The 25,461-nt window shown below is 38.9% G+C and overlaps 3 protein-coding genes across 5 annotated transcripts; 2 read left to right on the top strand and 1 right to left on the bottom strand.

Moving 5' to 3' along the window:
* The first annotated feature begins 1,749 nt into the window (after positions 1-1,749).
* Positions 1,750-9,840, top strand: racgap1 (Rac GTPase activating protein 1). The gene is made up of 17 exons (XM_042410343.1): positions 1,750-1,921; positions 2,715-2,817; positions 2,928-3,130; positions 3,258-3,400; positions 3,859-3,928; positions 4,040-4,093; positions 4,202-4,279; positions 4,431-4,548; positions 5,062-5,204; positions 5,632-5,796; positions 5,897-5,992; positions 6,742-6,940; positions 7,905-8,010; positions 8,417-8,549; positions 9,118-9,244; positions 9,360-9,459; positions 9,716-9,840. Exons 2-17 carry the CDS (start codon positions 2,736-2,738, stop codon positions 9,789-9,791), a joined length of 1,893 nt encoding a protein of 630 aa, XP_042266277.1. The 5' UTR covers positions 1,750-1,921; positions 2,715-2,735; the 3' UTR covers positions 9,792-9,840.
* A 1,679-nt stretch (positions 9,841-11,519) lies between these two features.
* Positions 11,520-15,015, bottom strand: si:ch211-210c8.6. Its single transcript, XM_042410199.1, has 5 exons — positions 14,728-15,015; positions 13,537-13,642; positions 13,166-13,272; positions 12,763-12,935; positions 11,520-12,675 (listed from the first exon to the last, which is right to left on the bottom strand). The coding sequence occupies exons 1-5, from the start codon at positions 14,882-14,884 to the stop codon at positions 12,397-12,399; spliced, it is 822 nt and encodes a 273-aa protein (XP_042266133.1). The 5' UTR covers positions 14,885-15,015; the 3' UTR covers positions 11,520-12,396.
* Positions 13,651-21,290, top strand: bin2a (bridging integrator 2a). 3 transcript variants are annotated; one of them, XM_042410195.1, is made up of 13 exons: positions 13,651-13,909; positions 16,868-16,978; positions 17,081-17,161; positions 17,407-17,461; positions 17,545-17,639; positions 17,803-17,898; positions 18,082-18,189; positions 18,282-18,367; positions 18,458-18,533; positions 18,634-18,716; positions 19,212-19,773; positions 19,876-19,942; positions 20,057-21,290. In XM_042410195.1, the coding sequence occupies exons 2-12, from the start codon at positions 16,895-16,897 to the stop codon at positions 19,918-19,920; spliced, it is 1,371 nt and encodes a 456-aa protein (XP_042266129.1). In that variant the 5' UTR covers positions 13,651-13,909; positions 16,868-16,894; the 3' UTR covers positions 19,921-19,942; positions 20,057-21,290. The 3 variants fall into 3 exon arrangements, with proteins under 3 accessions (XP_042266129.1, XP_042266130.1, XP_042266128.1); XM_042410196.1 differs by lacking the exon at positions 13,651-13,909 and adding an exon at positions 15,288-15,412; XM_042410194.1 differs by lacking the exon at positions 13,651-13,909 and having other exon boundaries at positions 15,822-16,978.
* The last annotated feature ends 4,171 nt before the right edge of the window (positions 21,291-25,461 follow it).

The following is a 25,461-nucleotide window of genomic DNA, read 5'->3' on the forward strand; positions in this document are numbered from 1 at the left end:
ACAGTCGAAATTCAGTAATTATAAGACAATATAATATTTAGTGAACCATCAACAGCCAATTTTATTGATACGCATTTTATATTTTGCTGCTATAACCCAATTGGATCCTTGCTAATTAAAAATAATGTGTCAGTTCAATTATTATAATGATCATAAGCTCATCATCTAAGCTAGTAGTGTGTTTGATGATACAATAATGTAGAGTAGAACACGATAGAATACGTTTAATTGGAGAAATGCTGCAGTGTTTTAATTGCTCAAAGACCTTTAAAGACATTTTAGCACAAATTAAGAGTATTTCATATCCACAGATGAACACAATGGTGTACAAATACAGGCTATAAATATAACTTATTTAAAAGAGGAGTAATTGGGGTAGGTGTCTTGGTCAAAGTCAGTAGTGATGGGACACTGTACTTAAGTACAATTTTGAGGTACTTGTACTTTACTTGCGTATTTCGATTTTGTGCTACTTTAGACATCCACTCCACTACATTTCAGAGGGAAATATTGTACTTTTTACTCCACTACATTTATATCACAGCTGTAGTTACTAGTTACTTCTTAGATCAATATTTTATACATAAATATATGATCAGTTTGTTATATATAACAACATGTTATAGAGATTCATATAGATTCAACACTAGGTGTAAGGTGTTGCTCTAACTCAACGTTAAAATGCTTCTGACATGTACACATGAACTCAGTTTTAATATTCATATTTTATATATACATGTATAACAAATATAACACTCTAGATGTGCTAGATGTGACCATTTTGAAAAATGAGTACCTTCACTTTTGATACTTTAAGTACATTTTGATTACAATACTTATGTAGCCGACTTTTACTAAAGTAAGATATGATGAAGTAAGATGAATGTAGGACTTTTAGTGTGCTTGTAATTGAGTATTTTTTCATTGTGGTATTACTACTTTTACTTATGTATCTGAGTACTTCTTCTTCCACCACAGAAATTCAGGCACTTTGACAAACCACACATGGCTGTAGGGATGCACTCATTTAAAACATTTTTTTGAAAAACAGTTTTTGACACAGAGCCATAGATGCAGGACACCTTTCCCTCACAGGCGTGGCATACAAACATTGCCAGCTCAACTGCATGCAGTAGCTCTTAGGCAGACTTTCTGTGGTCGTTATTTTTCCACTTACATGCTCCATGAAAAAAAAAGTCCCTCTGCTAATATCATAGACCAGTGGTCAAACTTTTTCACATCAAGGACCCTTAAAGTGACACAAATTAGACCACAGACTCCCATTTGATAAAATTTTTATTTTTATATGTTTTATTACAGAAGGTGTATGAAACCTGTGACCAGAATAGTCGTACATTCTGTCATTGTGCTACTTATGGAGGAATTATAGTGAAAATCAATTATTCCCCTTTTTGCTGTGCACCCTCTAATACTCCCTCAAGGTCTCCTGGGGATCCCCGGACCCCACTTTGAGAACTACTGTAATAGACTAGATGGCTGGTATGGATTTTATTTTGAAAGTTGCGACCGGAAGTGTAGCATTTTTCTTCTTCTTGATTCTCTATTTTTTTCTTTTGTTTTTGATTGTGACAGATTGATAACCAATTGATAACCTTATATATTTTAACTAACATTTAATTATCGATTTTTGTCGTTTCTAGATGTTGTGTGAGTGCAGTACGCAGGGGTTTACATTTGAAAGTACGAACACGGAAGTCACTTCTCCTCCCTCTCTGTCTGCAGTGACGCAGCAGCGCGGTGAGGCGGCAGCTCATTGGCCAAAGGCGAAATTTGAAATGCAACGCGCTCAGGATGCGGACAAAGGTGCAACGCTGGTGATTGCTAAGAAAAAGAACAGGAAATAAGCGGTTTGATAAACCTCACCGAAAGGGTTTTGCTGTCCAACATTTTCTCAGAAACGGTAAGTAACTGCTGGGTATCTTTTTTTGCTTACGTGGGGTTGAAAACAAAAGTTAACGTTAACCGCTAACGTCAGACTCAACGTAACCGCCGTGTTATTTTTCAATCAAACGGTTTAGTGTGTGTAACGTTATTCCCCGGAGAAGTAGTAGGATAGAATCAAAATAGTTCTATTTTCGAAGATGAAATTTTGTAATATAACGTTATTTCAATAGAGCTTCAACTAACGATTATATTCATTATCGATTATTTTCTTGATTCATCCATTAACTAGTTGTTTGGTCCAGAAAATGTCAGAAAATGGTGAAAACATGATCGCTGTTTCCCAAAGCCAATGATGCAACATCAAATGTCTTGTTTTGTCCACAACCCAAAAATATTCAGTTTACTGTCAAAAAATGACTCAAAACGATTAACGTTGATTGAATATCAAAATAGTCGCAGATTAATTTAATTGTTGGCAGCTAATCGATTAACTTAAGCGACTAATTAATCGTTGCAGATCTAGATATCAACATGTGCGTACACTTGGGGGTGTTGGATATTTTAATGCATTGTTTTCATTGCAGTTATAGTAACCAGTCAAAAGTTTGGACACACCTTTTCATTGAAGTGAATGGGAAGGTGTGTCCAAACTTTTGACCAGTAACTTGCTGTAAGTTTATGGCTGATTTCCTCTTAATTTGTCAGATGTCTTAATATAGCTACATTGCAACCATACACCAACTCTGTCTATATAACCCATGTTATCCTATGAGTTAAATGTAATTAACCTGTAAAGTATTTCCTTTAAGGGTCTGAACCTATAGAACATCATGGAGGCTGTGCTGAGCCTCCAGAGCTTATATGATAAGCTGAGGATGCAAGCTGACATTCTGAACGAGAACATTGAACCCAGTGAGTAGTTTATGGTTCTTTATTTATCTTGACAATATATCATTTGACACAGATGCCTTAGGTTCCTATACGGATGCCTGCCACCTTACTATGTCCATCCTCTTTCCCAGACTTCATTCAGATGGCACAAAACTTTGATGACTGCCGTCGCAAATGGCTGAGGTCAGAGCAGGAGCTTGACTCTTGCAAAGAGATTCTCACCAAAGCCGAAACGGAGAGGGGAGCCTTGGAGGTCAAACTGAAACATGCCCGCAATCAAGTTGATGTGGAGATCCGGCGCAGACAAAAGGCCGAGGCTGATTGTGAGAAGTTGGTATGTCGGAGCAAATGTCTACCTTTGTTTGCTAACATATCTTGATATAGTAAGTCTACTCTTGTTAGTTTATCATCTGGTTCAAGTAGTTTTTCATTTGTGCTCTGCTTGCGTTTCTATAATGCAGGACCGTCAAATTCAGTTGATCAGGGACCTCCTGACCACCGAGGGCTCCACAAACAGCATTCAGCTGAGTGCAGAGCAGCGCTCAGCTCTGGCCTTCCTGAACACAAACTGTCAGGCAGCAGCCAACCTGAATACCAGCCGAAGGTAAGAAACTCTCATACAGTTATATAGTGTAGACATGTTTTATAGTTCTTGTCTGTGGCCAACAGAGTTTCTATTTTGGAAACCTGCCTTATCAGTGCTGTGTCTGCTACAATAGCTGATGTTCGAGCCACATGATATAATACAGGCGTCAGTATTCCTGCTGGTTAACCCAGTGGGGGGATCATTTGCACGTGGGAACATCTGACACTTAGATTTGAGATGCAATACGAGATTGTTTTCACAAGCTAACTTTAAACTGGGGAGTTATTTCCAACTGCTCTCATTTGCATCCAGTTAATTATTCCAAATCTTTCAACTGCATTTCCATTTAGATTTTTTTAAAGGATGAAATGATAATTAAAACAATTAGTAAAAATGTGTTGGCAGCTCAAATAAATTCTACATGTGGAGAACACTGCGGACTAGCTCTGACACACGTTTTCTTTTGCTCCTTATAGACTGATGACGATAGATGAGTCTGCTTCCATCTTATCAGATATCAGCTACGATAAAACTGATGACTCTCTTGTAAGTACTTTGATTTTCAGTGTCATGTTTTAATCCATATTTTACAATTTAAAAGACTCTCCTTTAACTGTAATTTTTAAATGACGTTCTTGCACGCTTGATCTGTGACAGGATTGGGACTCCTCCACTGTGAGGACGGTGCGACTCAAGAAACGAGAAAAGAGGGTATGTTAAGTACTTGTGCACTTTTTCCTCTTTCAAACGTTTGTTTTTGAAAGAATAGCTTTATCTTCTCTGGAGGTTTAGATGTAATTTCTGCTGTCTGGATTTCAGCGCTCCTCCAGAAATCATGTCGATGGTCCTCCAATGGCCTCCAAAAGGTCTCGATCAACAGGCAGAACCTCAGAGAGGGTAAGATCTTTGCTCCAGACTGGATATCTTTATCACTTCGTCATGACAGAAATCTGAAATATGTTGTGTCATTGGGAACCAAAAGCTGATGCAATTTGTCTTAAGAATTATTTTCGGGCTCTGACATGGTTGTATGTGGTTGTTCTGACAGGGAAATGAGACTCTTCTGACAAAGACCACAGTGACTGTGCCTCTGAATGGAGGGACCGTTGAGGCAGTTTCTACCATTGAGACCGTTCCCTATTGGACTCGCAGCAGGAGAAAGACTGGTAAGACTGAAAAATCAATTTAGGGCTAAGAGACTAATTTTCTTTCAGCCTTTTGGGGATAATTATACAATACTTTTTGCAGTGAAAATCAGTGTGAAATTGTTGTCACTCCGCTCTAGATTAATCTATTAATATTAGATGAAATTTATTAAATGCATATGGCTGTTATGAAATTATGGCAACATTATAAACTTTGAGTCATGCTGGAGGAACTGAAAAATTTAGGCTCCTTTCAAATGATCAACTACAAAATCAATTTACCGTAACTCAATTACCGAGATACGATCAGGACCCCGTTGTGATGCAGATAAACATCAAATGACAACTTAATTAAAGCTGATTGTGCTCATCTGCATATTAATCACAATGTTCTTATTTTGATGGGTTCCTTGAGTCTGAATATACTTTAAATGTGCTGCAGCAGTGATTCAACTGTATATTTTCTCATAACTGCAGAATGGTCATGGTATATAACACGCAGGTATTTATTTTTTTTTTATCTCTCCTGTTCAGCTGCCATGGAGTGGGACTCTGAATCTGTCAAGTCTGAGGATATCTTCAAGCAGCCTTGCAACCCTGAGGAACAGAGAAAAGCTGAGCCCAGCACTCCTCAGAGCCACGGAGGTGTCCGTCATCACGAGTTTGTCTCCAAAACTGTAAGAATGCCATTTGTGTGAGAAAATTGTGAGAATTGAGTGCATTAAAAGGACAAGAAAAGATAATTTTCTGCTGGATTCAGGTTCTGGTATTCTGGTTATTTTCAACCTAGTTATTTTATTGCTTCCTTTTTCCATTATGGCAATAAGTTTACTTATTTGTCCATCATCTGGTTCTTGCATTGTAGTATAATTAATTTCTTAAATTGTACTTTTATAGGCTTATTTTGGTGACTGTGCAGCACCTCATTGGCACCAGTATTGGAAAGATTTCAAACTGCTCCTTGTTCTTATGTATGCAGTATATATTACTTGAGTTTTTTGCCAAAACAAGGTTCAGTTTTTTTAGCTTTAGCTGAACATAAATGTGTCTGTTGCCCCACTATCTTTACCAGCCCTCCTAAGTGCCATCTGTTGTCTTTTACAGGTCATTAAGCCTGAATCCTGCGTCCCCTGTGGAAAGAGGATCAAGTTTGGCAAGATTGCTCTGAAGTGCCGTGACTGCAGGGTGGTCTCGCACCCCGAGTGTCGCGAGCGTTGCCCTCTGCCGTGCATTCCCAACCTGGGTGGTACACCGGTCAAAATCGGGGAGGTGTGTAATATTTTATTTCATTTTTTTTTATACCTGATTTCTCTCTTGATGTGCGGGTACATAGTACTGACAGTTCACCCCATTTCTTGTCTGTTTTCAGGGCGTGCTTGCAGACTACGTCTCTGACACGTCGCCCATGATTCCTCCTCTCGTAGTCCACTGTATCAGTGAGATCGAGCAAAGGGGGCTGCACGAGGTGAGTGATGTTCTCTTGTCCTAATGTCATGCAGAAATGTAAAAGGTAGTTAAGTCGCACATAACAGTTGTTATCTTTAATTGCGTACCCTTGAGCTGAGACGGAGAGCTGTAACTAAGATTTTACAATTTGTTCCTGGGAGATTAAAATTGTAATTGGGCGGTGGTAGGGCTCCAAATCTATTTAAAATGACTTAACTCCGGCTGATTGCTTGTGTGGCTGTGTGGCTGTGTCGCTGTCTCTTCTTTCTTGTTTACTGTTTTGTTTCCGTCTCACATAAGATTTTACAATGTGTTCCTGGGAGATTAAAATTGTAATTGGGTGGTGTTACGGCTCCAAATCTACTTAAAATGACTTAACTTTGGCTGATTGTTGTGTGACTGTGTCGCTTTGTAATTTACTGTTTTGTTTCTGTCTCACATTCTCTTCTTTCTCTCTCTTTTTTTTTTGCTTTTGCAATAAAATATCTTAGCTCCATGGCCAAACCTGACAATTTTTTAAGGGGGATTTTAAGGGAAGTGGGTAATTTGCATGTTGGTTATTTGTTCCTTTTTAAATAGTGGGAAAGGCAGAACATACAGGAATAGTTTGACATCTTGCAAAATATACTTATTTGCTTTCTTGCGAAATATGAAGCTAGAGCCAGAAGAGACATTTCTTGGTGGCTAGTGGCTGCAGCGACATCCCAAAGTTCTATGGAAAAAAAATTCAACAATGAATAGTGACTAATTGCCTTTATTCCCTTTTAGGCTGGACTGTACCGTTTGTCTGGTGCTGATCGCACAGTGAAGGACCTGAAGGAGAAGTTTCTCCGTAGCAAAACTGTTCCTGTGCTCAGCAAGGTGGACGATATCCATGCCATCACTGGTCTCCTCAAGGACTTTCTTAGGAACCTCAAGGAGCCTCTTCTGACCTTCCGCCTCAACCGTCCCTTCATGGAGGCAGCCGGTATGTGTGTGTGACTAAATAAAAGAAATTTATAGCAGGACCTTTAAAGGGGACCTGTTGTTATTCTGGGACTCCACTAGAGTAGCTTTGCATGATTCATAGTTCAAAAAAATCCTTATTTATCTTGTACTGGCAGTCAGGTGGCAACTTCCAGGGCTGAAAAATAAAGCCAATGTGCAAGTGCCAAAAACTGCAGTTCCCCAAACGACCACTTGAGGCTGGCTCCAAAAGCGAGTCAATCCCCATAGACCTTCATGTTAAAATGCCCAACTTAACAGCAGCAACATGTTTACAGCCTGGTACAAAAAAACGGTTTTGGTCTCTATAGCTAATTTCCCCGTGCTTGTCAACTGTATGTCAATTTGTATATAACTCACTTGTGAGAGCAGCCCGCCAACACACACTGCAGCACTTGTGGGCACACTTTGCCTGGAGCAGATGACCATATAAGGAAATCGGTCACGATCACAAGATCCGTCAGTTCGTCTTGAATGTAGAAAAAAAAACACGTTGGGAGCCTAGTATTCAGAGTAGTCTGAAGCCTCAGGGATTACTTTTACATACGTTTACCTCATTATTTGAAACTTTGGCCACGTTGAATATGAACATCCGACGTTGTAACATTATATATATGACTGAAAATAAGGAAAAATACAATGGGTCCCCTTTAAATAATGCAACCTGTGTAACAGCAGAAATGTCCCCAACAGACCCATTAAATGCAGGACTCATAAGTGCGTCTACTTTGTTTTTGCAATTTCTTCAGAGCAGTGATGGAAACTTCAGGTGGGCAGTAGCCTGGAACAAAAAAACAGATTGATCTTTCACTTTGTTAGCCTTTTTTTTGTATTTGTTTTGTTGCTGGAGTCTGATAAGTTTTCTTTCAAGTTGTTCATAAATCCACACAACCTCTAGGTTTTTATCCCTGCTGACAAAACTGTTTTCTTTGTTCTCTCTCTCTCAGAGGTTTCAGATGACGACAACAGCATAGCTCTGATGTACCAAACCATCGGTGACCTGCCGCAGCCCAACAGAGACACGCTGGCTTTCTTAGTCTGTCACCTTCAGAGGTCAGCAGCTACTTTCTTCTGAATACAATACTAGGAAACCTAACTGAGCTATGCGTGTCACGACACAGCTAATTAAAAAGTATTTGATCTGAATTTGTAGCAGAAATATGCAAGCCATCAAAGCAGTTTTGGGATATGTTGATATTCACACAACACTCCAGTCTGTCTGACCTTTTTTGAATTTTGCTGTACCATCTAAATTTAATTGTTTTGCTTTAGGCAAAAATGTGTTCCCAGCACATCAACTGTATCTAATTTCCTGAATTTTAAACAAGGCAATGATTTGTTTTCTTGGAGAAATAAAGTTTATTTTAATATGAAAGAAACTTTGATCAATTTGAAAAAAAAGATATCCATCATTAAAGAGACTGAATAATCTAAACTGGATCTTTATAAAATCTTTCAGAGTTGCAGAGAGTCTGGACACTAAGATGGACATCAGCAACCTGGCTCGGGTCTTTGGTCCGACTATTGTGGGTCACACCGTCCCCAACCCCGACCCCATGACGATCCTACAGGACACCAAACGACAACCCAGGGTACACCTGAATGATTGATCATGTATAATTGTATATCATGTTTCTTCAATTCTTAGTCATATAATCCACTTCTGCACAAAGTTTTAAAGTTATTCTTAAGATTTCAGACCTGGTTGATTGGGTGACTGATTCACAGTAAATGCTACCCCATGTTGTGCCAGTTTTTAGTCTCCTGAGAGTTGTTCCCTGTGGCATGTGCAGGAATGTAGTTCATTTTCCAGTGTTTGTTAGCTTGTTGTGCTACATATCACAACTTCCTGACTTTATACTAAAGTTATTTACAATGTAGATTAACAGAAACTGTGATCAACAGCTCACAATATCAAGCAAAATTAATTTATTTAAATTGTGTAATGTATAAGACTGAACTATTACAAAAGATGGACACCACTAAAAAGCTCTTAACTGTATGTTACACTTCAGAAAATCATCCCAATTTCAGTAATCCCCCTCCGTCTTGCCCGAGGCATCTTCATAACCAGCTCGCCATTGTTGGAAGAGGATGAGGCAACACACTGAAATGCCCTTGATCCTTTTGCATTTTTTTTACTAATCCCTTTCTGTTCAGGTTGTGGAGCGTCTGTTGGCTCTGCCTGCGGATTACTGGGGCCAGTTTGTGATGGCAGAAAACGAGCATCCGAACCTGGATCACCTGATCATCGAGAACGCAAACTGCTACGCCACCCCTGAAAGAAGTACGGGCTCACAAAACTTTTTTTTGTGTGTGTGTGTGTGTGTTGTTCTGAAGTGCACTTAATATGAGTCTGAGCACGGTTGAGATCGCATTATTGACTGTTTGATCTGTTGCAGTGAGCATGCTGGGACCTCTGACCACTCCAGAGCACCAGCTCAATAAAACTCCCTCCTCCAGCTCCTTGTCTCAGCGCATGAAATCCTCTCTGACACCCAGGTAAACACACAAGCACAGCCCGCCTCTGCCCCTGCTTTTTAACTCTTTTTTACAAACCATAATGTAACGATTATTCGGCGCTGATGTGTACTGAAAAGCTGTAACGTTTTTTTAAAATTTAAAGAGTAGCTGACTCCTTCAAACATCTTCGTTGAAGTTAATCTACTGTACAATATCTCATTATCCTTCATTGACTCCCTTTTATTGACTGACTCCTAATTCCATTAAACGTCATTATGTGCACTCTTTGTTGCAGATTTGGGAGCAAGAGCAAATCAGCAGTCGGATTTAATCGCCAAGGGAAATTCTTTGCATCTCCACTTCTGAAGTAATCCAAAGCAGCTACACTTAACCCTTCATTAAAACTGCAATAACAAACGAGCAAAGCGTTTTTGCATCTATGCATAATACACAACATGGTACTGCTTTGATAATAACTATAAACACCTCCATCTTAGTCTTCCTTCATATACTTATAATCATTTTTAATATTTCACAATGGTAAGAGTTGTATTTTGACAATTTTACATGTTTGTAAAAGGATTCTTTTTTGAACCAAATAGCAGGTTTCCTCATCTATGGGCACACTTGTGTCTTTAGAGCTGCAATTTTTGCTAAATGTTTAACACGACATTCTCATTTCACCTCTTAACAAATGAGAATGTACTTACTTTGTAATCTTTTAGAGAAATGTGCGCATAGTTGAAAATATTACTGTATATGCACAGTTTTTATCGTTCGGCGCTTCTAAATTTAATCATTTCTCTCGCTTTTCAACTCATGTGTCACTCAGAAGTTGAAGAGCTGATTCTTTGGCATTTCAATCTAGGTTGTAATTGAATGTTTGTGTGCTTGTAAGATCTTCTAGTTTTGATGTTTGTATTTCATTTTTATCTCTATTCAAGTTCGATTGTCTTCACCCCCGTCCTCCCCCCAGAGAATTGTGCTGTAAATGTTTATAATCCTTTTATACTTCAACTACAAACAGTAGTTTTAGGACCTTTCACATCAACTAATTCTTTGAATTGTCACCTACAAGCATGACTCATGGGTGCTATTGTTTGTGAAAGGGGACAAAGAGTCTTCACTGTCCTTGTGTTTTTTTTACAGTATATCCTGCACTGCCAGTGATCATCAGGAACATTGTCCACTGGTTTATGTCAGGCTGTAATCTTGGCTCTTGGTCGGATAGTTTAGCTCCCTCTGTGTTTATTGCACTGTATAATGTTTGTACTGCGGGAGGTTGCTTATGAGAAACTCTGTGCAAAAGGCAGTTGCTTTGTAAAATTAGCCAGTTCAGTTACCGTGGCATTATTTCATTAACTCATGGCACAAATTTTGTACACAAACACACTCTAAAATTCATGTAACTTATAAAATACATTTCTAACATTTACAAAAAATGTCTGGTGTCCTTTCTGTTTGAATGTTGAGTGCTGTTTAATTAACTTTTTGAATTCTGAGTTGGAGGCTGAGACGAGATAAGAAACATGTACTTAAATGTCCTGTTGGGGTACAATTTGTATTGGATGTTTCGCCTGTCATTCAAAAAGCTTCTTCAGTTTTAATTAGCAGTTGGGTATTTAACCTCCAAATGTTCATTCACACCTTGGGAGTGGTTAAAGTCACATCTGGGTCATCAGTTCAGCCAGCTGTCATAAAATTTGCTGTAATCACATGAGTCACGGTGTGAATCGGTCTTTAAAGTGCCTGGGAGGATGTCAAGACCATAATGAAAGTGGTGTATTATCATGTGGACTGATGGGTGTTCCAGTTTGACCAAGATGGCCTCCTACACTCCGCCTTAAAACCACCAGTTTAACGATTCAACATCTCACATGATTGAGAATCTTAACAGACATCTTCATTGTAGAGATTCTCAACCTTTAGAGACTAAAAGGTGAAAATAAAGTTAGCTTTATAGTTCAGTCCTGCTCCATCCAATAAAATGCACTTATTGATCTTACACAGGAAGATAATTTGTGGAAACCAGTAGTGATACATTTGAATTTAAAAGAATACTTACAAAGTGACAGCAAATGTGAATTATAACTACATACTCATTTTAAAATAGTTGAGTTTTATTCATAACACTCAAAAGTCCAACTGAAATGAGATTGCATGTTTTGTCTGCTACAGCACACATATCTGCTCTGTAAATCATGTCCTGAGACATTGAGAGGAAATTCAAAAGGGAGAAATGAGTACATTTCTGCATTAATTCACCAGAACAGTTATCTGTTTATGTGTAGGGAGAGCAAACGGTCACACTGAGCCTGATAGCATCCTGCTATTCAACATATAGAACCACAGACTGAACAACCCACATTATCTTTCCCGCTTAAGTCTCCTTATCTAACCTACAAACATGAACATATGTCTTGTCCTCCACCGTAGCTCGTTGAATGAGTCACCAGACAAACATTTACTGGTGAAAAAAACCCCCTTGCTAATGTCAGTTCGCAGGCTAGATTGCTAATTAGCTGCAGCCCATTAAACAGCATGTAAATGTAGGTGCAAATGTTATTTTGGTCCGTTTAGATGCTGGTGTGGTCCTTTTCTCTTCAGCATCACTGATAATAACACACTGCATGCCCGTGACTTGTAGTTATGGCACAAATTTGTTTACTTTGTCCCTCCTCCTGCTGTAGCTCAGCCTGCCAGCTGCTGTTAATCGAACAGACACACCTCCAGCCGGATGATATGAAAAGGAGCATTTCTGATAGTTTCCCAAAGATCTTTTGTTTCTTCCTTTTTAACAATGAAAAACTATTAACAGTACCTTTGAAAAACACGTTGACATTTTGTTTGACTGCAAAAAGGGATGGCTAAATGTGATTTCTGTTGGACTTGAGTGTGTATAATGTACTCTGTGAGGTAATTATTGGTAGATAACAGTTGAGAAAGTGTTTTAAATGTTATAACAAATGTCTAACATCAAAATCTAGGCCATGGCCAGAGAAGAGGAGTGTTCTTGATGTAGTCCTGGAAGGCTGGGTCTGATCCCCATCTCTTCATGGCCTGCTTCTCCAGGATGGGGACGCCGCTGACGTAACGTAGCAAGAACCAAACAAAGAGAGGTGACGCCACGCTCAGGTACTGGTGACCCTGCATTACCGACGAAGCTGAGAGCCACAGACCCGACCACTGCAGGATCTCTCCAAAATAGTTTGGGTGTCTGCTGTAGGCCCAGAGCCCACTCTGGATGAACTTCCCCTGGAGGCAGAAAAGTAAATTGGGCGCTACAGTTGTTATACTCTGATGCAGTCTGGAGAAACAACTCATGAAGTCTGTTTAACTTACAGCATTATCTGGGTCACGCTTGAAAAGCAGTTTCTGCTGGTCAGCAATAGCCTCAGTAGCAAAGCCAAGGCCCCATACAGCCCAGCCAATGTAGTCCCTCGTTCCCAGAGGCACGTCTCGCTTCTCACTGTTTAGCATGAGGGTGGGCAGGAGGGTCATAAATACCCAGAGAGCTGAAAGAAACAGGGAAAAAATGATTGCCTTGATACTGCACGTACTAAATACAGTAAGCTTACTTTAACTCCAACATAACCAACAGCTCCTAGCAAGAATAAATGCATATAAAAAGCTTTAAATTAGACAATGATTTATACAGGACCCCCCCCCTCCCTTCGAACAGTTGGTCAAGGACTATGGTAATGAGAATTTCAGCGAGGAAAGCGTTTACCTCACTTCCAATTACCTTGAATGGTCCAATATACAAAGAAAGTCCCTGGGCTGTCTCTGACATTGTTGAACCTGCGGTCATGGCCGTCCTTCAAGATTCGCATGAAGAGGAATGTCCCCAGCCTGCAGAAAGAACAAGGTTAACGTCCGTTCACATTAACCAAGGCATTATTCATTAACTTGCCTGTAAGGTTTTACATTCATTAGTTCCTCCTCTGACCTCGCCAGTGACCCTCCATGACTGGACTGATACAAAACTCTGTGGGTTTTAATGCAACAAGTAGATATACGAGGAATCTCTGCATGCATCTGCTGGAGTTTTATGTGACTGTGTTTCAGTAGTCTCGCTGGATGTATAATACTGAGGGGTCAATACTGCCAACCCACCTGAGTCCCCATGCTGTCACCAGCCCTGTCTGCACATTCTGACGGATATGTTTGGCTCCTCCCCAGATCCGACTCAGGTGGGCAAGTAGTATAAATGTGCCAGATCCTGGAGGAAAAAAAAAACAAGAGACGGTGATAAAACTGCAGACTCAGGGTGGTTGGGACATGGGCATGGCAGATGGCTCTACTTGTCACAGAGTAAGGCGTGTTCGATAAATCTTCTACCCGGGTAACTGCAGATGATTGGTTCCAAAGTTCAAGGGTAAAAACACAGCCACAGCGCACAGTGGAGCACCACAAGAGGACGTATAAGAAGCGCCAAGGTGATCCGTTTGCCAAATTTAAAAAGAAATCAGGTCAACGGTGTCGACAGGTAAGCTACGTTGTTCTACATGCAACAAATGATTTGATAATTGACTTTATATAGGTGTATTTAGATATTTGACCTAATTAATCAGAAATCTGTGACTTCCTCATTGGCTGCAGCTTTTTATGCTCAGAAGTTGCCACAAATGTTAAATAAAACTTGCTGAATGTTACAGAGATGGTGAAAGAATGAAAGCATGAGAAAATTAAGAATTAATTTGAGCACACATTAATTCTTATTTGATCAACATTGTTAACAGCTGTGTTAATTATGACATTACTTACTTTTTACTACAGTTTAGACTGTTTGAATTGGAGGTGAAATACTTTTTTTTAGCAATGAAAAAGTGAGACCAGGTAGTGACAAAGATGCATTATGATTTGTTCGGTTACCAGCATACCAGTGTAATCAATATTGGGGTGTCACTTCTTGATTGGGCTCCCAAAAAGCCCTTTTTTTTCTCTCTACACGCCCCTGCTGACACGGGACCATTAAGTTAAAGCTTTAAGCTGATTGGATCAATATGCCGTTTGTTAAGCTGAAGGAGGAGCTCTGGGGCTGTTTCACAACAAATCTATTTTAGATAACACAGGTTTTATAATGATGACCCTTCAACCTCTAATCGCAGAGGCAAAAACACTTCTTTCTTTTTAAAATCAACAGCTCACTTACGGTTTAATTTGCTGACAAAGGCTTAAATGTGAATCGCTTTTCTGTCGAGTCGAGTTTACACCAATTAATTCAGCTGAATAACAAACCAGCCTGCAAAACTAGTCAGCACGTGGCAGCAAATCGAAATGATCGCCTGTTTTTTCAGCCTTTACCTGCCAAATCGTAGAACTTCTCTGTTTTGAAGGCTGCAGCCAGAGCCCAGCCGGCCCACTGGATGCTCAGGTCTGTGACGGCACATTTGGCGAGAGTGCTGCCCATGATCACGTCCTGCAGGCCGGAGAGCAGCTCAGGAATATGAAAGTTTGTCATAAGACCACTCCCCCAACACCCAAAGAAAAATAAACCGTCTGTTTAAAGTCCACCGCTGCCATACTACTGCTAGGAATGGCTTCACCGCAAGGGACGCTGGGTATTGTAGTTATTAGAGCAGCAGCAGCAGACTATGAGCAGCAAGGAGCCTTCGTTGGTCATTGAGAGGCAGTGATGGAAAGTTTCACAACCATAAATCCCAAATTTTTCTAAAGCTCGTTCATCTTTTTAACTTTTCATCATTAAATTTGGACATTATATTGACTTTATTAAATTTATTAATAATAAGAAATGTGCACAAACAGTTTGCTCCAAGATTTTTTAAAGAGATTTGAGTGAGATGTCTTACTTTTTTGTTAATTTATTTATCTATTTATTTATTGTTGTATTCTTCTTTCTTTATTATCATTATTTTATTACTTGACATTCCTCAACAATAACAAATGTCAACTGTATCAACATGGCCAGTGGTGGAATGTAACTAAGTACTTTTTTAATTAAGTACTGGACTTTTATCACAGTGATGAGGTACTTACTTACCATTACTGTTACTTCATATTCTAGCTATTCAGCTATCCATTTCAGAGAGATTATTTTATTCCATTACAGTTATCTGAAAGCTATAGTTAGGCTGCTAGTTACTAAAATCTAATTTTACATAATAATTTTACATATATACACTTTTTGGTGCCAAATTTCCTCATTTTGTTACTATCCCTCCGCTGCAGCTGAACAGTAAAACACTGTCCGCCATGACACAAAGAGGGAATTTTTTTACTAAAAAGACTGTAAATGAGGAAGATATCCACTTTATTTGACTAACTCAAATGGATGAAGCTTCATATTATCCTCGGACAAATCTTTAAATATATTTTTGCTTAAAACAAGGACTCTAGATTCACTTACATTGAAAGCACATTTGAAGGAGATCTTTTAATAGCCAGTATGAACAGGAGGAACGATTACAGTAAGAAATACCTCATTCAGTGTTCATTTAAGCACCTGACTGTTGTTCGAAGGCAGACTTTAAAAATTGTGAATCCGTCCTTTATGCACACATTTATGATAACACTTACCAATTCCCAAGTTTTAAATGCTGGACTTTTACTTGTAATGGAGTATTTTTAATGTGTAGTATTGCTACTCTCACTTTGCTCACTGAGGTGACCACAGAGACATTACTCTCATATTCGTCACTCTCCCAATTGTTGCTTCCTTATCTAATGTAATTAGATTTAAATCCTGTAATGACAAACCCAAATCCAGTCTGTGCAGTACAAGTGATATACACCATACAATAATAATACAATACTATGAAATATCCATAACAGAGTACCATGATTTGTAGCATATAATTTAAAAGTACAATAATAATAGTATAAGTGGTGGTATAGTAGTACTTATATGACATTATGCATTGCAATGTAGAGTTAGATATGTTGCCACCACTTATATTTCTACTCATATAGTAATAATAAAAATAATAGTAGAAATATATAATTGAGGATAAAGCACAGGTGTTTTTCAATCAGAATCATCTTTATTGGCCAACTATGTTGATATATACAAGGAATCTGACTCTGGTTTAGTGGCTCTCAATGTTCTTACACAAAAGAACAACACAACAAGCTTCAGATACAAAAGGACTGTCTGTATACAGGTGAAACTGTTTCTGTGGTCTGTAAACAGGAATCAAACAGTGCAAAGGTGTGAAAACTGGGCAGAGTGCAACATTAAAGCCGAATGCTGACTTATCTAATGATGTCCATGTGTAAAAATCACTATAGAGGCCAGAGAGGTTGGAGAGGATGGATCAATTTATTTAATTTTGTTAAGATAATAAAATATAATCAAAAATGTTGACATTACTTTCAGGAGGAAAGTATTTGTTCTTTAAATTCTTCAGAACTGTACTTGACAGTCATGGTGTTACAGGCCAGAGTTTATAATGTACTCTTTCTTCTCTGTTTGCCTTCATCTCAGGAATAAACACAAAGACAGACAAAAAAAATGGCAGACAGCGCTGGTCAAAAGGGCAACTCTGGCGTCTTTACTAAAAAAGTCCAAAGACAGCTGAGCAGAGGCAAAGAAAAGGTAATACTCTGCAAGTTCTTGTTTCCCAAATGACAGGAGAAGAAGATATAACCTTTTTATTGATGTTGCTTTGAGATATGTATTCTTATTTTGTTATTGTAGGTACTGCAAAAGCTGGGGAAGACCGTGGAGACCAGAGATGACCAGTTTGAACATTGTATCCAACAGTTTACTGACCAGCAGGTAATCATTCCCCTGCTTCATTAACAGAATAGAGTACGGCGTCACTTTTCTGTGTTTATTTGGACAGTAAAACAGATTTAAAGGTTTAAACAACTGAAAAAGATTTACAGTATATATATAGAAAAATTGCTTTCAGTTCAAAACAAACAACCCTCCAGTGTTGTTTCACCATGTGTGGGAATACTGTGATGATTTATTGAATACACTCAGTGAATCATCCTGAAAACCTTTCTGTCTGTTTGCAGACTGACGGGAACCGAATATTCAAGGATCTGAGGGCCTACATTAATGCAGTCAGAGGTGAAAAATCCTTTTGTGCTGCAGAACTGTAGATTGCGTGTGTTTCTTCTAGGTCTCAAATAGACACTTCTGCTTTTCTACAGACATGCGGGAAGCTTCAAGACGTCTTTCCCAGTCTTTGTTTGATGCTTATGAATCTGACTGGGTCGGAGAGGATGACTTAGGAGCCATTGTTGAGGTAAAAATCTAATAAGATAAGCCAGTATGAACCACTGCACATTTTTTCTTTTATAAGTGCAAAAGCTGGAAGATTCATACACTGCCAGGGGACCAAAAAACCCCTTTCTTCTCCTCTCTTCATACATAATTAATGCAATATTTGTGCTGCGCCTTTTAATAAGGGGGAGGACCTCTTGTGGAATGACTACGAGGTGAAGCTATTAGACCAGGCCGCACGAACCATGGAGTCATATGTGAGCCAATTCCCAGATGTCAGGGTAAGTTAAGAGACACTTAAGTGTGCAAACAAACAGAAGCGAACACACAGACAGACAAAAGGCCCGAGAGCAAACACGTAGAAAACCAACAAAGGCGTGCATGTAGTTCTCCCACACACACACACACACTATCACTATCACACAGATAATGCATCCGGATCTTCTGCCTTTTCCGATCTGTAGGAGAAAGTTGCCAAGAGGGGAAGAAAGCTGGTCGACTACGACTCTGCCCGTCACCACCTGGAGGCACTGCAGACTGCTAAGAAGAAGGATGATGTCAAGATAAACAAGGTCATGAAAAAAATGATTCATTTCACTGTGTATTTAAACCTTCATTTGTTCAAAAATATACATGAAAATGAATTCCTTTCACTTGCTTGCAGGCAGAGGAAGAGCTGAACGCTGCCAAAAGTGTTTATGAAGACATCAACAACGAGCTAAAAGACGAGCTCCCTGCACTCAGTGACAGGTCTGATAGAATAGTTTCTGTTAACATATGATAAGTGTGGATATACTCATTTCTAATGTTTTGTTTTGACGTTTTTCTTTTTTTTTTTAGCCGCATCGGATGCTATGTGTCAGTCTTCTCAGCCGTATCAAATGTACGAGACATCTTCTATAAGGAAATGAGCAAGGTATGTTTTGCTCTTAGTTGGCTGAGCAACTAAATTCAGTTGGCACACAGCACTCAATTTTAAAAAGTGTGTTTTCTCCTTTTTTTTTTTTTTTTTTTAGCTCAACCTTGATCTACACAATGTGATGAAGGAGCTGCAGGCCCAGCATCCAGACAAAGTGTTTACTGTGAAAGGGCTGCAACGGTTAGTTTCTTCTTTTTAGCTTTGAGTTTTGAAGTCATTTTATTTTAACGCTTGGCGATTTAAAGACATAGTTTGCCGCAAAATTATGTCATTTACTCATGACGGTTAAAGCTCCACTAAATTTCACAGATTACCTCCCACAGTCTCTTCTCAGCCCTCTCCCAAACTACTGATGTTAACACGTTGTTTTTTTCCAACTCTTAAAGGCATTTAATGTTGATATTCCAAATGTTTTGCAGTGGAACAGTTGCACTGTGGCTCCAAAGCTCCAATATTTACTACATAATTTGTTATATTTTTCCCCATTCGCAATGCTTTGGTTTCTGTACACACACAGCACTGAGCTGAGTCCTCTGATAAATTGCATACCAGTGAACTTGCTTCTATCCCGGGTTGAATTATTCTTTTTATAAGCTCATGTCTGTATTTGGGGAGAGAAGCTAAACATCCAAATCATTGCTTTTCATCTGATATTACTCTCGCTAAATATTTCAGGTATGGCTCCTTGAAGAGACGAACTCTGTCACCTAGGCAATGGAGGACCAGCTTCTCTGAGTTTCACAGGAGCCTCAGTCCTAAAACTGGGAGATTTAGTTTTAAGTCCCCGGACAAACCTCGCCATAGTTCACTGCCCAGAGGGAGCAGCTTCCATGCAGTCTCCCCAAAATCCATGTCCAGGGATCTGGACGCAGAATCCAGCCGAAGCGATCCTGCTGCACAAGATGACAGCGCAGCGGGGGCGGCTGGAAATGAGCTGAAGCCAGACAAAGACAGCGATCAGGTGGAAGGGGAAAAGGGCCTGAAAGAAGAAGAGTCTGAGCCAAAGCCTCCTGCAGAATCTGATAATAAGAGTGCTGAGAAAGCTCCACTGAGTTATAGCAGCTCTGAACTGAACAACTCCTGTGATTCAGAGAGCTTGGAGCTCCAGCTGTCTGCAGCAGACAACAACCCGCTGCACATTGAAGAAGGGGACGACAGCTCAGTAACACTCAGCACTCCTAAACCAAGCAGACTGAAGAACGGTGAAGTTTCTGGGTTTAACCCTGACGCTCAGAAGGTTTGTCTCTTGATTGGCACAAAGATGAGATGTGGTGATCTGCAGTGCAGGCCTCCTCTATGCATTGTTTTGTGTCATGACTCTTTTTTGTGCCCTCTCTAGGATGCTTCTGCAGAAAAACATGACTCAAAAAGCACAGAGGTTTAAAGTTCTTACACTTTTTGCACAGGTTTGTGCAATTTTAATGCATATAATCCATCACATAATATAATTCATCTTGTTCCTTTGATTCTTAATTGATGTTTTTCATGCATCTGCGTCTGCCCTATGTTGTTTTGAACAGGATAGCCCTGAAGAGATTGAAGCCGACAGCTGCAAAAGAGAAAAAAAATCTGGAGACAGCCGCACTCAAGTATCCAACTGTGGCGTCAGAGCTTCACAGATACATGTTGCGTGTTGACTTGTTGCTGTTAGTTTGTTTTTTTTAATGTATCTTTTATTAGAATTAGTTGCACACACAGTATACATTATGGGCAAAACTTAAATTCATCTTTCATCTGTTTTATCTGTTTCATCTTAATTATCCTTTCAAATATGGATACATTACAGCAGGGTGATTATCCCACTCATTGCATCATATTCTGCACTAAGCAGGTACATTTTAAAATCAGAGTACTTATCTTATGAGCTGAATACTAGTTAACACACTACTAGGTTTACATTATTCAAACACTTACTGACTACAGCATAGTCACTGTATGCAGATGTATTGTGCTATGGTGTCAGTTTCATAAGGAACTAAGCTACGCTTCACTGTCACGTTGCCATTTTAACCAGTTGATAGCAGGGATTTACTTAAGATTCATTATTTTTTAAAAACTTCTGTTGCCATTTTAGCTTGAAATAAATGTATGTTTGATCACTTTTACTCACAATATTGGAATCTATGAACTAGCTGCACACTAGGAAGATAAATCCACATGTAACTTACTTTCTATCTTTTTTGAATCATGTTTATACTAAAGCTTTTTCTATTTTTTCTATTTGAATGAATTGATTAATACGCATATATAAGGTTAATATATACATATATATAGGAATTATTGTGAAATATGTTCAGTTAAATAATAAAAATGCATTAAATTTCAAACTTGTCAACAGCTGAGGTTGCTGCTCTGCTCACTGAGATTCAAAATGAGAAACGAGGTCTCACTCAGCCCGGATTTCACTGCTCTAAAAATGTCAACAACATAACTTGCATTACTGGACAAGCTGGGAGTTATGGCTTTTTGCAACGAGTATCCATCATTTTAAATACTCTGAGGTTTATTTGGACCAAACTCTAAACAAGACTGAGCGTAATATCAAATTCCAGAGCTAAAATGTCGGGAATAGTCTGGCTAAGAGAGGTTAGCCTCTACTGGATCAATATGTTAAAACATAATGTGTGTTTTTATTTATACTTCATTTGTTATAAAAGAAATACAACAGGTGTGAGCTTCCTGAAATTTGGTGTGGTCAATTGACCCGAATATCTCTCTTCTTGAGCTGTAACAACACAAATGTTTATTATGGTACTACTCTGCTGCTTCCTCAGATTACGTGGGTGACAGTGAAACACCTGCTTCTCTGTGAAATGTGAAGTCAACTGACTAAGCCGACTAACAACAACCACAGAGTAGAAAAAATATCGAATGACAGCTATGAAGCTCATTTCTGCTTTGTAGTTTTAAGCAAATTTGAATCAGTGAACCCTTTCAAAAACCCTTTCTTTTAACTGTCATGACATCCGGATGTTTATTGTTCTGTGACATGAGCTCTGTATAACTTGTCACACAGTTAGTTTAAAGCCAACAACAGAGAGTGGGCGGACTGGAAGATGTTTTTTTTGTTCACAAAAGCAGAGGAGAAGGACCATTGCTTTTATGACTGGGCAATGTCAGTATACAGTATAACCATGCATCATCTTCATGCTGTGTTTTTGGAATGATGCCTAACTTTATTATCTGGCATCACTGCCAGGCAAGTGTCTGCAGACTTCCTCCAGTATGTTGGACATACATCATCGCACATACACTTGTTTTTTTTTTTTTTTACACACAAAGATCAGTTGATTTGTCATCAGCCTGTGAAAACACGTTTGACTTTCAAGGGAGCTTCATAAACTCTGAGAGTATAACCCTGATGGTGTCATTAGAGATATCATCTCTGCTTGAGTGTGGAGTATGAAAGATGTTTTGTTTTAATTTTGGGACCCAAAAAAGGCCTCTTGTTCTGACCTGAAATGACTGCACTGTGCTGCACATTTCTCAACAGCATTGTTAACAATACGGACTAAACACATATTTTTTGCATTTTTTGTGGCTGAATCCAAATGGAAAAGGTACTTTACTGTCTCTAGCAACACTTAAATGCTGTGATATGATTGGATTAAAGTTTACAATAGCGTCTCCATCACCTGCTTTTGTTCAATTATCAGCTGATAGAGATTTAACAACATATCTGCCACCTCTGATGCCACCTGTGCTCCATTTCTATGTGTTTCTCTGCTCTTGTTGCCATGTAACAAGTAGCACACAGACGCAGCCACATAGGCTTTTTTCACAGCAGACAGTTGATTTTGTCATAGTGGTAAGAGCACTAAATTTACAATGACATACATTACACTGACAGTGTCCCTGTATTTTCAAGTCTGTCTTAAAATTACAGTCAGGTGCCCAAATGAACAATGACGAATTTTGTTTTTGCATAACACACTTTCAATGTAAGTGATCCTCCTTTAGTGCAAAAATGTATTTAAAGTTTATTTTAAGCTAATATGAAGCTTCAGTCATCCAAATTAGTCAAATCAAGTCAATATCTTTCAAAGTTACTGTCTTTTTAGTGCCAAATTCCCTCTTTTTTTTGTCACAATCAGTCAACAAACATCCTACTGAGGTAACCCCCTCCACTCAAGAATGTGTTTACTTCACTTGAATGTTTGTGCTTCACTGTGCAGAGTTTGACATTTAAAGGCTGTTTTCACACTCATCTGCTGAAAGTGGAAAGTTCCTCTGTGCTCACTGAAAATCAGATTTGAAAAGGTGAACCCACAAGCATAATTTGTGACCTCTCAACTACTTTGGAAGCAAACTGTGGTCCAATATTCAACCTACACCGGTGTGATGTGAAAACTTTAAGCCTCCACAGTGCCCAAACACTGAGAATGGACATCTTGTGTTCAGTAGTTCAACTTCTGAAATAAAACATATTTGCATGTTTATTGATTGGGGGAATTTTTTTAATGAGGGATCATATCAGACACACCTTATTGTTCCAGAGTATTTTTTTTATGTCTTAATACATACGGATTAAGGATTGAAGGATTCTCATGAGGTAACTTAACTTTTTTCGGTGGAAAAATACAAGACACAAACAATAATTCAAAGCAGAGTAGTATTTTTATACATCTTATAACAAACCTGAAGGGGATCTTTTAAAAAAAACCCAAAAAACAAAGATTTCCAAGCAAAGTAGTGGAAAGTTTTTCTCCACAATCCACATTTTTTGACTCGGAAGTGATTCATCTTGGTTTATAGACGATCTTTACGCGCGCGGAGAAGACCGAGAGGAAAGGGAGGGGCGGAAATCGAGAGCGTGCGCCGCATGACTCACGAGCGCTGAGAGAAAAAAGTATAACTGCTTACCGTATTTCAGCGACGCAGTTTCAGACGCCTTTTTTTTTTTTAAACAGAGTCAGTCGGCGTCTAAAAGTCAAACTTCAGGCAGCTTTTAGACACAAGTGTGCGTTTCTTTTCTCCACAGTCAAAGTTCAGTTTGTGAGCACGTTTGATTCGTTGGTTTGTGACGCGCTCGGCTGCGCCCAGGTAAGCTCCCTCCACAGCTGTGATGTCTTGATTGTTCAATGTGCTTTTTTTTTTTTCTTCTTTCATTTCAAATCGCGGATACGTTACCTGAAAATGTAGGTCACATGTGGAGTTTGTCTCCGGGTTAGTTTGTGTCAAAGCAAGCTAAGTTCATGAAGGGTGAAGATGTGTTTGCTTTCCCTTAAAAGGTCAGAAGTTTACTTTTTAAGGAGACAAAGAAAGAAACAGCTGATCAGTGAAGTTTGATGTCGGGTGATAATGGAGGAAAACCTGTTGAACGGCCGGCATTTTCCATTTTTAGTAAAATGTCTAACATGCAGGCCTACTTGAACGTGATTTAGAAGTTTGCGGAAATGTCAACAATATGTGGTTGTTTCTTGGTTTTCACAACGCTGCGTGTTTCTTACAGGTAGCCACAGAGTTATCCAGCTTGTAACTAACCATGAATGGTAAGTTCCCCTTTCTTCTTCACTTCATCATTGCAAATGTCTCCTTTCCAGTGGTGGAAAGTAACTAAATACATTTACTCACGTGCTGCACTTAAGTCCAGTTTTTAGGTGCTTTACTATTTCCATTTGGTGCTTATTCATACTTCCACTCCACCACATTTCAGAGGGAAATATTGTACTTTCTACTAGGGCTGGGCAGTATATCTTAATTATATTGATATGGTGATATGAGACTAGATATGGTCTTAGATTTTGGATATTGTAATGTGATATAGGTGTTGTCTTTTCCTGGTTTTAAAGGCTGCATGACTGTAAAGTGATGTAATTTTCTGGACTTATCAGACTGTTCTAGCTCTTCTATTATTTGCCTTTACCGACTTAGTCATTATATCAACATCAATGATGATCACTTATCAAAAATCTCGTTGTGTATTGTTTCATCCCGATATTTGATTTTGCCCATATCGCCCAGCCCTACTTCCTACTCCACTACGTTTATCTGCCAGCTTTAGTTACGTTTCAGATGAAGATTTGACACAATGGATAATATAACAAGCTTTTAAAATACACATTGTTAAAGATGAAACTAGTGGTTTCCAACCTTTTTGGCTTTTGACGTCTCACAAAAAGCAGTGTGTCGTCGGGGTCACGTTTCAGATGTCTGAGTTGTTAACAACTCCACCAAATAGTGATTTTTCCCTCTAAACTTCTCACATAGTTTCATTTAATAAATGTACAAATGATCCAATATTTCACCAAAAATCAAAGATTAGAGGAAAAAGTCCAAAAAACTGAAAACAGATTTGTGTATCAGAACCCATTAATCATCTCACGACCCCTCATATTTATCTGGTGACGGTTTAGAGGGGCCTGACCCCTAGGTTGGGAACCACTGGACTAAACTAGCAAACTGTATATAAAGTAGATCAAGAGTTAAATGCTGCTCACACACTGATGCTTCAATATTAAATATCTAATGATGTCATATACAGTAATATATCAGCTGCTGATAAGTAGGATTCATCATGCAGGACTTTTACTTGTAATGTTGTATTTTTACTTTGCTGTATTGGTACTTTTACTTAAAGTAAATGATCTGAATACTTCTTCCACCACTGCTTCTTTCACACTTGATTTTTTGATTATTAAAAAAAAATCACCAGCTTGTGCACAACGTGTTCTCTGATTAAATCATTGCATCACAGGGTATTCAGACATAAATAAGAAGTTGACAGGTTTGTTTCAGTCCCAGCCCTTAATAATCTGATTTACTGTGTCACAACACTTAATATTGCCCTCCGCAGCCAGACCAGCGGCTATGCACAGTTACACAAGTCGAAGATAGAGCCATGGGACATTTTTAACATGCTTTTTTATCTTTCGGCTCCAGATACGGCGCCTTTAACAACAATCTCCCCAGGCATAAACACAAC

This window comes from Thunnus maccoyii, chromosome 4, assembly GCF_910596095.1.
Source record: "Thunnus maccoyii chromosome 4, fThuMac1.1, whole genome shotgun sequence".
In the NCBI taxonomy this organism is placed as follows: domain Eukaryota; kingdom Metazoa; phylum Chordata; class Actinopteri; order Scombriformes; family Scombridae; genus Thunnus; species Thunnus maccoyii.

What these genes read in the sequence shown, in the direction of transcription:
- bin2a (XM_042410195.1), top strand. Translation starts at nt 16,895, where the DNA reads ATGGCAGACAGCGCTGGTCAAAAGGGCAACTCTGGCGTCTTTACTAAA. An exon ending in GCCAATTCCCAGATGTCAGG is followed by an intron (nt 17,899 to 18,081) that starts GTAAGTTAAGAG and finishes TCCGATCTGTAG; the next exon opens with GAGAAAGTTGCCAAGAGGGG. An exon ending in ATGATGTCAAGATAAACAAG is followed by an intron (nt 18,190 to 18,281) that starts GTCATGAAAAAA and finishes ACTTGCTTGCAG; the next exon opens with GCAGAGGAAGAGCTGAACGC.
- racgap1 (XM_042410343.1), top strand. Translation starts at nt 2,736, where the DNA reads ATGGAGGCTGTGCTGAGCCTCCAGAGCTTATATGATAAGCTGAGGATG. An exon ending in TCCCTTCATGGAGGCAGCCG is followed by an intron (nt 6,941 to 7,904) that starts GTATGTGTGTGT and finishes TCTCTCTCTCAG; the next exon opens with AGGTTTCAGATGACGACAAC. An exon ending in AAATCCTCTCTGACACCCAG is followed by an intron (nt 9,460 to 9,715) that starts GTAAACACACAA and finishes TCTTTGTTGCAG; the next exon opens with ATTTGGGAGCAAGAGCAAAT.
- si:ch211-210c8.6 (XM_042410199.1), bottom strand. Translation starts at nt 14,884, where the DNA reads ATGACAAACTTTCATATTCCTGAGCTGCTCTCCGGCCTGCAGGACGTG. An exon ending in GAAGTTCTACGATTTGGCAG is followed by an intron (nt 13,643 to 14,727) that starts GTAAAGGCTGAA and finishes TTTTTCCTCCAG; the next exon opens with GATCTGGCACATTTATACTA. An exon ending in TGTATATTGGACCATTCAAG is followed by an intron (nt 12,936 to 13,165) that starts GTAATTGGAAGT and finishes TGTTTCTTTCAG; the next exon opens with CTCTCTGGGTATTTATGACC.